At 38.7% G+C, this 12,741-nt stretch overlaps 1 protein-coding gene across 2 annotated transcripts in view; it reads right to left on the reverse strand.

Moving 5' to 3' along the window:
* The window catches only part of OCA2 (OCA2 melanosomal transmembrane protein), a 154,015-nt gene extending 142,402 nt beyond the window's left edge, over positions 1–11,613 (reverse strand). The window contains exons 1-2 of one of the 2 annotated variants that reach the window (XM_023948651.2): positions 11,561–11,613; positions 10,361–10,650 (exon numbers count right to left, since the gene is read on the reverse strand). In XM_023948651.2, coding sequence (XP_023804419.1) covers positions 10,361–10,629 — 269 coding nt within the window. In that variant the 5' untranslated portion in view covers positions 10,630–10,650; positions 11,561–11,613. Of the gene's footprint in view, positions 1–1,717; positions 1,817–10,360; positions 10,651–11,560 lie in introns of those variants that run through there. The other variant, XM_086880634.1, reaches the window with a different exon arrangement.
* Between the last annotated feature and the right edge of the window lie 1,128 nt (positions 11,614–12,741).

The following is a 12,741-nucleotide window of genomic DNA, read 5'->3' on the forward strand; positions in this document are numbered from 1 at the left end:
TTGTCACAGAGAAAAAGTACCACTTTGTACTATTTTAAGATTGTGGAACATGAAAATTAATTAGAATAGTGGAAAAACTGAAGCCACAGTACTTATCACCTGCAGTAGCATTAGGAAAATGTGTGGGCTGAACAGAAAAAACAACATGACACATGGCAGAGGTAAAAGATTTTAACTTAAGACAAAAGCACGCAGACAAATTTTTAAAAGGGCGTTGATTAGAAAAGATGGACTCCATCAACATTTTTTACTCATCACAAGAGGTATGGCTACAGTCTCAGCTCTGAAGTATTATTCCTGTTTATATATTAATTTATTTTGGTCAATAACCAAATACTGTAGCTAAATTAGGACAAAGTATGCGGCTGCTTGCCGCATACCTTTATTGTTAATGGAGATTAAATGTGACACCCTGAAGACCTTATTCCTGAAGAAATACAGATGAAGCACAGGTAGGATCCAGATAATTAACTTTGCATCCCAGTAAACAAATTCCATTACTTATAAGGAAGCCAGTATCGATACTTACTTTAGATGATCTCAAAGTATTATACATATGACCTAAATCTTCTCAGTTTCATGCAGAGTTTAGAAAGTATGAAGAGACAGAATTTTCTGCTCTCCAACTTATCTGCTTGAGTCTAAAACATTTTTGGAGTGGCATATCAAGAAAACTAAATGACCAGTTGTACTCCAAATTGTAAATAGATTGGTACATTTGTTAACTGCTTTTGATGTAGAGTTCTTGTGTGTTCTGCCTCACAAACATCAGATTTCCAGCTGAAGGAAAGCATGATAGGTCTAACAACATCAGTGTAGTTGAATCAACTTTTGTCCACAGAAAAATAGATTCAAAACTTTGATTAGTACAATTCCCATACATAAAAACCCTTATGACAATCTATCATTCTCTTCTGCCAAGGACAAGTCTGTCTTCTGTCTTCGGTCAAAGCTGGAATATTTCTGGTTATGTAATCCTCTTCAATACTTCCATTTAACTAGGAACAGGTTTGTAAGGAGTGTTTATTGTCATTTTATTTATGGTTAAAAACAATAGTTTTTTGAACACTGATGTTCAATGTTTTTTACTCTGAAATGTCACTACTTCTTGCAGTTCTGATTTGGCTTATTTTTAGGCACATACTACAATATGCCAAGTAGATGAGACCCAAAAACAATATCTAAAATGCACAGATTCCATTGCACCACTTTGTAGAGCATTTCTTTTTCATTGGCCTCCACTGGAAAGCACTGGGAGGCCCAACATACAGCACACAGAGCAGACTGGAAAAGAGGATATATACCGTCAATGGATGCAACAAAACCCCACATATTTAGATAATATTACAGCATAGCCCTTCTCTTTTAGCTTATACAATTTAGCTTACACACATCAGAGAAAACAGAAGGGTATTCCTTGTCATTCTGGGTTTATTCTTCCTTTTAGCAGACAGATTCACTAAATTTAGGTTCATTCTCTTCACTGTAAGAGGTTTACATGCTGAACCAGCAGTCAATAGACTCCTAAAGAGGATTGCAGGTCACATGTCATTGACACAGTTGAAAAGGTAGAGTTGTTCCTATCACTTCTAGGAAGATTAGAAACAAAAGAGTATTTGAAACTGCTTCTACCTATTTATTTTCTTGGCAGCAGAGAAAATAAATTGCGTAAAACCACGAGAGTGGGAGTAAAAGTCACCGCAGAATATTTACTTACCCTACCCAGGATTAGACTTCTTACAGTAAATTCCTCAAAAGCATAGTGCTTCCTCCTCAAAAATCAAGTGCAAAGCCCTGCCAGGCACATGAGTTCAGTGTAATTGCCAGTGTGGCCATCTGAGGGAGATGCTTTCATACTCCCCCACTACCAGAGTTCCACCTCAGGCAAGGGAGTCCTTTCAGAAACGCTGCTCAAGGATACCAGGGAGCAAATGGCAGATGGATTGTGTTTGCTGTCCTCACTGACTAGTACCAAAAAGACAGTAGCTCTGAAAGTGTGAGCAAAGCCTTCAGCCTTTCACAGCTGCTTCTGAATGATGACAGTTCACACAGAACTGACTCAGTAGCTTCTGCTCCACTTTTTAAAACTGGGTGGCAGCAACTGCCAATCTGGTTTATATTTCACCCTGTCCAAAAGAAATAATATAAAAATATGTGAAGAAAAATAAATTTAAAAGAAAACAAACACAAGTGCATTATTTCTGAACCTACCCAGTTTTGACAGCCCTGGCTTCAGCTCATGGTGCTGTCCTTGATGTAGCTCTGACCTGCTGTGGGCAGAGCTCTGTGTGGTCTCTGACTGCTGCTGGTCCATTAGCACAATTATTGCAGGTTATCCCTGCAGCCCCATTAGCCCCTATCAAGCAGAGAATTGCTTGCTTTTTCACTGTCTGTAAGCATTTTGGTGATTCATTTATCAGCTTTTGCTATATTTCAGATAGTAAATCACTTGAGTTCCTTATGTACGGCAGGTTTTAAAAAGCCATATGATTTGCCAGACTACGGACTGTGACCTTTTTTTTTAACTTCACTGGCTAATTTCTCCCATCTGCATTAATCTATTTTTCCATCAACTACATTCAATTTAACATGAACTTCTGTTCTTTACTATATGACCATCGCTATCTGAGAAATTTTTGCTGCAGCTGAGGAATGATTTCCAGTGCTTTTAACACAAAAGGACAAAACACTCTGATGATAATTAACTCTAAAGGGAGAGACATTTACAGTTTAGGGCAGACTGAAAGATCCCCATCACCAGCAGAACTATGTTCTAAAACATCTGCTCCTGATGGCAAGCTAGGAAAAAAAAGAAGGAAAGAAATATTTCTTTCTGTACCACCTTACAGGGTAAGATCGTTTTATTTTATGAGGAATCATAGCCTTCCATGTCTTTATCTTTTTAACATGTCTTGCTTTTGTTTGAAAGAACAAGCTGTAAGTAATTATGAGTGCAAGATATTCAGGGTTAGCAAGGAATGCTGCTAACTTGGCTGTCTGGCTTGGCTTGGGACTGACAAGTTCATATTCTTGTTACCTGCAGCTTTGGGTGGAGTTAACTTCTTTTTTTTCTTTTTTTGGATGTCTGGGGGCTGATTGTATCAGAGTCTAGCTTATAACCTTTTTAGGTAATTTAGGTAACTTGCTTTTACCTAATTCAATCCATAGCTCAGTAGATCCTGCTCATGCTCTGTATTTCACGCTGTACTTCACCTTCATTCAGTGTCCCTTTGTAGCTGCAGGGAAGAGTTTCCATTCATCTTTTCCACTACTCCTACTGCCTCTACATTTTATTGATATCTATACAAACACTTCTCCTTCCACTTCTGTCTCAAAGTCCTCTCTCCTCCTCTGGCAGCAGCTCCCCAGCAGTCTGGGCAGAGGATGAGACAATTTTTTTGGTCAAATGTTCAGTGTGAGCTAAGCTAACCAAGCTTTTACCTCATCACCCTGGCTATTAGACTAAAGACTTCAAACCCTTCCTCTGCTCTCCCTTCAGGCCCTTATATTTTCCACAGAATAATAGTCATCAGAAAGAAGAATCAAGAGTATACAAACAGAGCAATGTTGATTATCAAGAAATTTTCTTATAAAATAGAATATCTGAATAATAGTTGCTGTTTTAATTGATGCTTCATAATGTATTTTTAAAATTACATTGAAAGAAAAAAAGAGATTGTCTTGGAGTCTGGTAGATGGACAGTGTCTGGCAGATGTATGTGGACCCATACACTTAACCAAAAACTGGGAAATGTGTTTTTAGTACTACTCAGAGCAAAGCAGAAATTGTGTACCCAAACAACTACATAAAGTAATTCCCACTAGCATTACTTCTTGTTTGATTAGACCATTAAATCAAAATGCTTTTTTCCTCTTCCTCTAAGCCCTGCAAAGTTCATGGGTCCCTGCTCCACCTCAGCCTCACTGAGGTCCACACCTTAATTTCAATGGCCCAAACTTACTGTCAAACATTACAATTCTTTATTCCCTTTCTCAACTATTTTGGCTTCACTTTCAGGTCATGTCTTGTTCTACCTTTCAGCTGCAGAGCCTGGGCCCACAGAAGAATTGCCATGTTATCATGCAGACTCTTTACCACCCAAACACAGTGCTGCAGTGGCTCCCTGTATATATATATCTGACTGATACTGTAATATACGTAAGGATCATGGATTTCCTATGCCTTCTTTTCCTTCCTCCTAGTCACTGTCCATGAAAACTCAGTTGTTCCTCCTCACATAAAACTTATGCACTTCTACATAGCAGAAAAACTATGACAAAACTGAAATCTTATTAATTAGTATAACTTGTCCAGCTGCTAATGAGCAGTTATGATTTCTGTCGATCTTTCAGTATGTTGGAGCTGCCACCTGCACACACACACATCAGCCAGGAGCAAAGCACACAGACCAATTTTTCAGTGAAAAGCTTAAGGGAGATATGTTGAGTGTTTGAGTTATTTGCTTCATCATAGATGGCCAGCTACTCCTCATGTCAGATATATAAGTCCTAGGCAAACCCTCCTGCTCAACTGTGACTGGCCCTTTGTAACACATTTCTTTTCAAAGTCTGACTGACTTGTTTGCTTTACCTTTCAATGAGAAAAAAAAAATTCTAGCATTAAAAGCCTTTCCTTTTTTAAACAGTTTTGCGTGAGGAAAGTGCTGTCCAGTCCCATCTTGTATACGACTGGCATCTTTCCACAACTGGCCTAAGAGGTCTCACAAAGACAAAAACTCACATTACCATATTATTAACTATTAGGAAAAGACCAGCTGCTTGTAAAATCCAACAGCTTTGTGGAATGTCACAGGCATTCAAATGAAATATTTGGCTTTTGGAGGTTTGTACACTGCAAATTCTTCACTGAGTGCTAAGCTCAGTGTCTAGCCTGACAGCTAAGAAAGTGTGAAGCAGTTAATTAGTACCCCCTAATTCTTTCAACAGAGCACTCAGAAACAAAAATTAATAATGGTGGGTTCTTTTTTACAGAATGTTCTGTCAGAGCAAAAAGCATTTGAGTGGCTACATGGGAGCACTGTGATTTTAGTCTGTCAGTGGCAGAATAGAAATTGTAGTATATGACCAATCTGAGATAATGTGAATAATTATAAGAAATTAGCACTGAGACAATGAATAATACAAAGCAACCAAAAAATTAAGCAACTTTGAACACAGAGAAACTTACAATGAGTGAAGCCTCTTTCTGTATGTTTCATTAACAGCAGAAACTATATCAAAAACAGTCTTTTGTTGAACACACCTCTTTTGCTCAAATGAAGTCAAACACTCTCTTTAAGTTACATCATACAACTAAGTTTCATTCTTCCTGCTGTTACCATGGTAAGATACCTTTTTCCCAGGAAATGCAGAACAGCAAATTAGAATAGGGCAGCAGAACGCAACAAAAACTTATTTATTTGCCTATTGTGCATAATATGGTCTTCTGTTATACTTCCTACCATTCAACCTAAAGTTTTGCTAGAGCTGTTTATTGCTTCTTTTGAGCTTTTCAGGATTTGAATGGTATTTTATGATATTGTAGTGGCAACAGCAGGGAGCTATTATCTAAGCTAAGAGAGTCTCAGCAGTTCCATGCCCCTACACAGTTTGCTCATGATTAACTGTGTTAAAGCCACATGCCTCCATGTAAGCAATAAATGTTTGAGAGGGTCTATTTAAAACCAAATTAATCAAACTAAATCAATTAGAAAAGCTGGACTTTCAAACTTCTTCCATACTATTTGTTTACTGCAGTGTCATAGCATTTAAAGATCCACATGGGAAATCAAAATATAGAAACGTTCACTCTGGATAAGAAGTGAGAAGAAAGCCAGAAATGCCATCTTTCAGACAGCAAGCAAGATAACCATAATTTGAGGATGATGAAGGTGACATTTTGCTGTGAAGTCATCTATCTGTGCTGGACTCTTCTCTAATGTTTCTGTAATTAACATTAAAAATCAGAATGGTTCCTAGACAAACAGGCAATTATGATGTGAAAATGATGCTTTCTGTGTTTGACTGTTAAAGAGATGATCCCACTTTTTTCTAATAGCCAAAGATCAAAATTAGCCTTAGGGTGCACAAAAAAAAAAAAAAAAAAGAAGTGGTTTTATTGTTTTAGAGAGGGTTTTTTTCCCTTAGTCTTTTCCCCTGTCTTTCAAATTGTCACATAAATTAAAGAAGCTTTTAAATTGTCACATAAATTTTACTTATTCAGACAGCAACCATGTCTTCTTGACATCTAATTCTAAATCTCATAAATGTCTTTTAAAAGTAGCAATACATCAACATAATTAAAAATCAAAATTGAGATTTATAGTCCCTTATGGTTAAAGGCATAACTTCACTCTCATATTGACTTTTCACTATACAATACCTTCTCTTCTTCCAGTTTCTCCAGCTAAAAGAAAATAAAATTGCAATCTTCCTACTGTTTTGCTACAAACCAAGGATTCAATAGACATTTTAACTCACTGACCTTGCAAACCTGAGATTGCAAACCAATCTCCCTACTGATTCTGATACCAGATATTCAGGAAGAGGTGGATTTGGTTGATTATTTTTACTTTTTACTACATAAGTGAAACTGAAGGACAGGAGAAATGCTGAAAGAAATAGTTTTTCTTGCTGAAAAATATTTTCAAGCATACTAAAAAAAAAATTGAGGGTTTTTTGCTGGTTTGTTGTTTGGTTGGGGTTTTTTTTGTTATCCTAGAGATGGATCTTCTTAATGACACACAAAGAATAAAGAAAAAGTCTTCTAAAGACTATCATATTAGAGGACCATAAAACTCCAGGGCCAAGTTCATCCAAATATAACTTCAGTGGAGTAATGCAAAGTAATTGCTTACATGGAATTAAGAATTACTATTCACCTCATTTCTATAGATTACCTTTGGTGCTCATGAGCTCCTAAGGTAAATAGCTGAATTCACCCCCTTCCTGTGGATCACAAAGGAAGATTTCAGATTTGGTTCATATAAAACCATGCTGTTAAGTTCTTCCCATGCAAATAGCGCTGACAATGATGAGACCAAAGGGCCTTTTTGGGGCCACATTCTGTATGTACAGAGACATGATGGAAGGGAGTAGCCAGTGTCTTTAGAGGTGTCAGTGCTGACCTGAAAAGTGTTGCCTATGGTGCCACAAAGCAGTGTAGAATCTTCCTGCAAGGTAAGGAGCTCATGAAGGTGGTTTGGACCAAGGTCCATTGGCCGTAAAAGTCACTTTCATGTAACTATAACAAAAAGGACCCTGGTCAAGCCATTGTTTAAAATCTGAGGAATCTGAGAGAAATGAAAAATCTAAATGCAGACTTCATTGCCATGTTTTGATACTTTAAAAGCTGCATTTCTGATAATCCAAAGTACACCACAGTTCAGTGTAAACATACACCTAGGCCAGATGCATTCCAACTGAACAGGATGTCACTGGAGCTCATTCATGGTCGCTTCAGAGAAGCAAGCCTACATTGTCCCCAGCAAGCAGGACTGAAGCAACTATGTTGTTCATAAGAAGGCAGACAGCTTTATTTCTAGGGGAAGAACACTGGAAATACAGGATCATTGGAGTGACCACAGTGGATGGTCCAGATCTCCTCACACAGAGGAAACCAAGGCAATGCAGTAAAACCTGGAGTTAGGAGGTACCACTGTCCATAGAAAGTAAATGAGAAGGCACTCTGACAGACAGGCAGCCCAATAGGTACACTGACCACAAAATACCTGCAGGACTGTGCTGCAATCAAAAGGAAATGCTTAATCCAAATAGGGTGGACATATCTGTCTCAGGGTGCATGGCCCTGCTTAACACAAGAACACCTTTTTAAAGGTAATTTTAGAGACTGAGATAAATCCTCTGTTCCATTAAATAGATTCTTTGGAAAGTCTTGTCACAGTATACATGTGAAAAATTTAGAGAACCTGGGAGTCTTATCCTGAAAGATAATTCAGCAATTTAAGTTGAGTAGATGCATTAAAACAAACCATACAGACGTGCCAATTTAGTGAACCACTTAATGGAAAAAAAGTTTTGTCGCCTCTTATTTTAATCATCAGCAGTTTTCTTTGCAAGCAAAAGAACAATTTACATTGAAAGCTAATTCTCATTCTAATGAAACCAATCAAACAACTTGTGACTCTGCAAAAGTTTATCCATGTTTTTATCCTCATTCTGTTGGGTAGTCACAATGATTTAAGGGTAATTGCTCATATAGAGTGGTCACACAGGTCACATCAGTATTTTAACTGCACCTGATATATATTGGTTAAAATGCATGCTAAAGAGAGAGTGATAAGTTTCATCATATAAAGTGATAAAGAGAGTGATAAGTTTAATCTTTTAAAAAGAAAAAATAATCAATATTGGAAGAGGAAGAGGCAAAGATCAACAAGAAGAAATTTTGAGAGATCCTTTTCTGAACCCTAATATACTACTATAGAAGATTAGATATACATTTGTCTGAAAGAGAGCACAGGTATGGGTATGGCTATTTAACTGTACCTCTATTCCTAAATCATGCACAGTGACTCCAGTTTACTCAACACTAAGAGTGTTAGCAAAAGACTTGGAATTACTCCCTGCACTCACAGGAAGGTGGGCTCCCTCATGACCTAGTATTTTTCATCTCTGGCACCTGAGACCAGAGAGGGCTTACAGATGGTTCAGAAGTTCACAGATGTTGTGTATTGCCAGTACACATATTCATATCACTCACTGAAAAATAATGGGAAGAAGTTTAGCCAGAACAGTGAAAGCTGGTCCATAAGAATACAAATGTGGACTTTGTTCAAGTGCCAGGTAGTAAACAAGAAGGTAAATAGCACTGGCAAACACAGCTGTAGCAAGATATAGATGTGAATTCACAAAAGAAAAACCTTGTCTTCAGATGCATTGAGTCCTTCCCTTCTCTTCTTCACACACATTGTACTTACCATGCTCTTTCAGAATAAGACATTTACTCATCCCTTCACATAATGAACTGAATAATTTTTAAAAGATTTGTTTCTGTCAGTAAAATTCTTAGCCAACACAAAAATCCTCAAATACTCAAAAAAAAAAAAAAAAAAAGGTTTATAGGGTTTTTTGGTCCAGCTAATAATTTGATTAATTTTTTAATATTTGGAAAACATAGCTATAATGATTTCTGCCTCTCACTCTGACAGAAACACTTTCAGATGCAAATTAAAATATTGACTGAATTTGCTGTAGATTTCTATGCCATAATTATGATGTGTGTAATTAAGGGGCACAACAAAACTCATCCAGATAGCCTGGCTCTCCTTTGCTCAGGTCAGGGAACTTACCAAAATGCCCCAAACTTCCTTCCTTCCTCCCTGAGATAAGCACATTTCCTTCTAACTGAGATGCAGGGGCAAGGGTCAAATCTCAGCCTTTCTCACCAAACCAGAGGTGTCACCAGCACAGCCAGAACTGTGGGGAGCCCCCAGGACTGCACCTCCCACGTGACATGATTTTCCTGATTTGTAGCCATGCAACAAAGGTCTCCAGCATCAGGTTCTGGATATTGTGCTGACACTCTGCTTCACAGCTGCAGTGTAAACCTTGCTCAACGCAGACACTGCCAGGCAGCATTTCAAGGCCTATGTTCTGCAGGAGTTTGGATTAGGTACAGCACTTCTCCCTCACTTTAGATTCTGTCAAGCCACTTCTAAAGACGCTCAAAACTACTGAAAAAGTTGACAGTCCACCCTGGCTGCCTTCCACTCACTGTAGTTGCTGCTGGTTCAAAGCTTTCAAAATCCACCCGAAATATTTTGGGGTCTATAAATTATTTCTAAGTACTTACAAATGGAATTGCTGATGCTGTATCTGTCACAACAGGAAAGATTAACACCCCTCCCCAGCAAACTGCACCTTTCCTGATGTGGGAGAGGATGCATGAGGAACACACACTCCTTGTCCACTTGATGTGTGGTGTCAGCTATCAGAGTCGTGTTATATTGTGCCATTTTAGTGTTTGCAGCCTCAGCTGTAGTATTTCTCTCTATGCCTTTATGATGCATTTCTCTGAAAGAAGTATAGGGTGGGATGTGAAAACTTCTTTATCTCTGTGTGTTTTCTGACACCAAGTAGAGAAGAAAAGCCAATTGTCTGATCTTGAAAACACAGCAAAATTGGCCCGTGGTGGCTATTAATGCTGAGAATAGTTTAGAAATCTAGTGATCCATGACCCCTCCACGGCAATTTACAACTGCCCTGATGTTCCATTAAGGTTTTGCCTCTTTGTGTCAGTAGGAGAAATATTCATTTAAAGAACATACGTATCTGTCCTGCAAGGAAATAAAGATTAATTTTGATTTGGAAAAAAAACATTGTTTGCTCTTATTCTTACCTTCCCTGCATGGGCACAGGAGTGAAATCCTCTCCCAGAGTAATGCAGTCATCCTCCCCTATTGCTGATTTTTCACACAGGGTCTGTGGATCTCCGAGACTTGCTACCATGCCGTGATACTCTTTTAATAACTGCAGCTCATTGCAACTTCTGGTCATTGGTTTGGCTGCCACCTTTGCAGATAAACTGGTCTGATGTGATGATGTCTGATTCAGCTCCATCTCTTGTTGTCTAGTAACTGTACTGCAATCTTTGTTATCCAAGTACATCTGTCCCTGGGGGGCGTTCTCCTAAAAAAGTAAAAACAAATATACTAGGATTAAGTGGAACTGACCCAATGTTTACTGCAGTACAAGCATCATTTTCAATCAGATTTCTTTGAGTGCATTTTTGGGTATTTCCCTTGTTAATTTCTTTACACCAGGAAAAATTCCAATGTTTTAAACATCTTTGCAACTTCAAATTTTGCCACTATAAGCACTGAATTAGATAAATAGATGGGCCTTCTACTTTTTCCATGCCTACCGTGATTTTCTCCCTCACATCTCCCAGTGACTTGCACTGACTTATCCCGTAAAATAAGCCAAAATCATCTCTGCATCAGTGGCACAAGAGTCACTGCTGCAGAACATCTTCCCAGCTTACAAGAGCACTGCTTCACCACCACCACACAGCTTTTCTCCTGCAGCTGTGGTGGCAGCTGCCTCACAGAAGCCCATAGGTCTTCACCAGCCTTTGTGCTCCCTCAGAAAGCCCTGTCCCGCTGCAGATCCACCACGGATGGTGGACCCTCATTAAGCAGAGCAGGTACTTGAGTTTTATGAAGACAGTGTGCCATTCCAGCAGTTGCCAGCAGCATTCATGAAATGTGATGAAAATGAGGTTTTATGATATGATTATTAATGGTGATTTTAACAAAAATAGTGCATAACAGTCAAAAAGCTTTTATGTTCTCATCATTAAAATTCAATCTGAAAAGTTATAAAAACCACTTCAGAATCCCACAAAGTGTGCAACTCAGACATGACGACTGAATTAAAGATCAGCCTGTCTTAAACACATGCTGTGGAGTTTAATCATGGGAATATTTCAGCATGAAGTGCCAAAGCCACTGCAGAGGACAGCAAGAGCTCAGGAAACAGGTCTGTCAGCCTCCAACATCCTTCTGGTGGGGGAGCACAGCCTCGTCAGAACACATACCTGCTCCTCCCTGTGGAGATCTCAGCACAGGACACTTAGGTACTCCTGCAGGGCTGTGGGGAAAAAATAGCACAATAATAGGCTCTGCTTCAGTCCCAGTGGGAGAAATCACTTGAAACAGAAATTACAAACAGCTAATTATGATTTCGTGCAGACTTGACCTCTCATGGCCTTGCAGATTTGAAGGGAATGGAAGTTACTGAAAAAAAAGACAGCACATACAAGCTGCCACAAACACAGGTCATGACTCCAGGTAAAGGTAGGCTTGCTAACTAAATCTAAATCAAAAATCTAAATCTAAAAGAAATTCCCCACGTGGCATACCCTTCCCCAGCCCTGTATTTCTGTTTCTTTCTAACTATTCTCAATGCCCTTAGTTCTCGTCTCCTTATATTTTTCACCTGTCCTTATAAGCAGATCAACAAACTTGACTCTTCCCGTCATTGCACAGTAGCTGCAGTACCATGTCTAGTTCTGGTCCCCTGGATGTTCAAACACCATGCACAGGCTAGACAAGTCCAAAGAAGGGCTACAAAGATGACCAAATAACTGGAGAATCTGCCCTGTGAGAAAGGACTAAAGGATTTAAATATTTTTCCCCTCAGGAAGAGAAGGCTCAAGGGGGACCTCATTGTAGTTTCAGTAGTTGAAAGGTGAATACAAAAAAGACAGGCTCTCTCTTCACAAGAGAGAAGAACAAAGAAGAAAAGAGGCAATGGGTATGAGTTGAATGAGGATGGGTTTAACCTCAATACAAGAAGGAAATTTATTTGCAGTAAGAATAACAGCAACAACATCCAGGGGTAGAGGTCTCATCACTGCAGATTTTGAAGGCAGAACTAAACAGGCTAGATGATCTCATAGAGGCTCCCACAAAAGGTTGGATCAGATGGTCTTTTGAGGTCCTTTCCAATAGGAGTTGCTCTATGAGTCTATGATTAACAGCCTGAAAAAGATCAATATAAATAAGCCTTTACTTAACTGTGCTTTACTGGTTTTCTTAGAAGGGAGAAAAACAAAAGGGAAGGTAGGGAGAGTGTGGTAAACAATTAAAAGAAAGAAGGAAGCACCTACTGCTTTCACAGGACTCCCATATTTAGACATGGTTAGCATACACCAAGAAACACTAAAGACACTTCCATTTTCAATGGATTATACCTCTCCTCTAGACATTTTCATAA

The sequence above is a fragment of the Cyanistes caeruleus genome, chromosome 3, assembly GCF_971803275.1.
Source record: "Cyanistes caeruleus chromosome 3, bCyaCae1.hap1.1, whole genome shotgun sequence".
In the NCBI taxonomy this organism is placed as follows: domain Eukaryota; kingdom Metazoa; phylum Chordata; class Aves; order Passeriformes; family Paridae; genus Cyanistes; species Cyanistes caeruleus.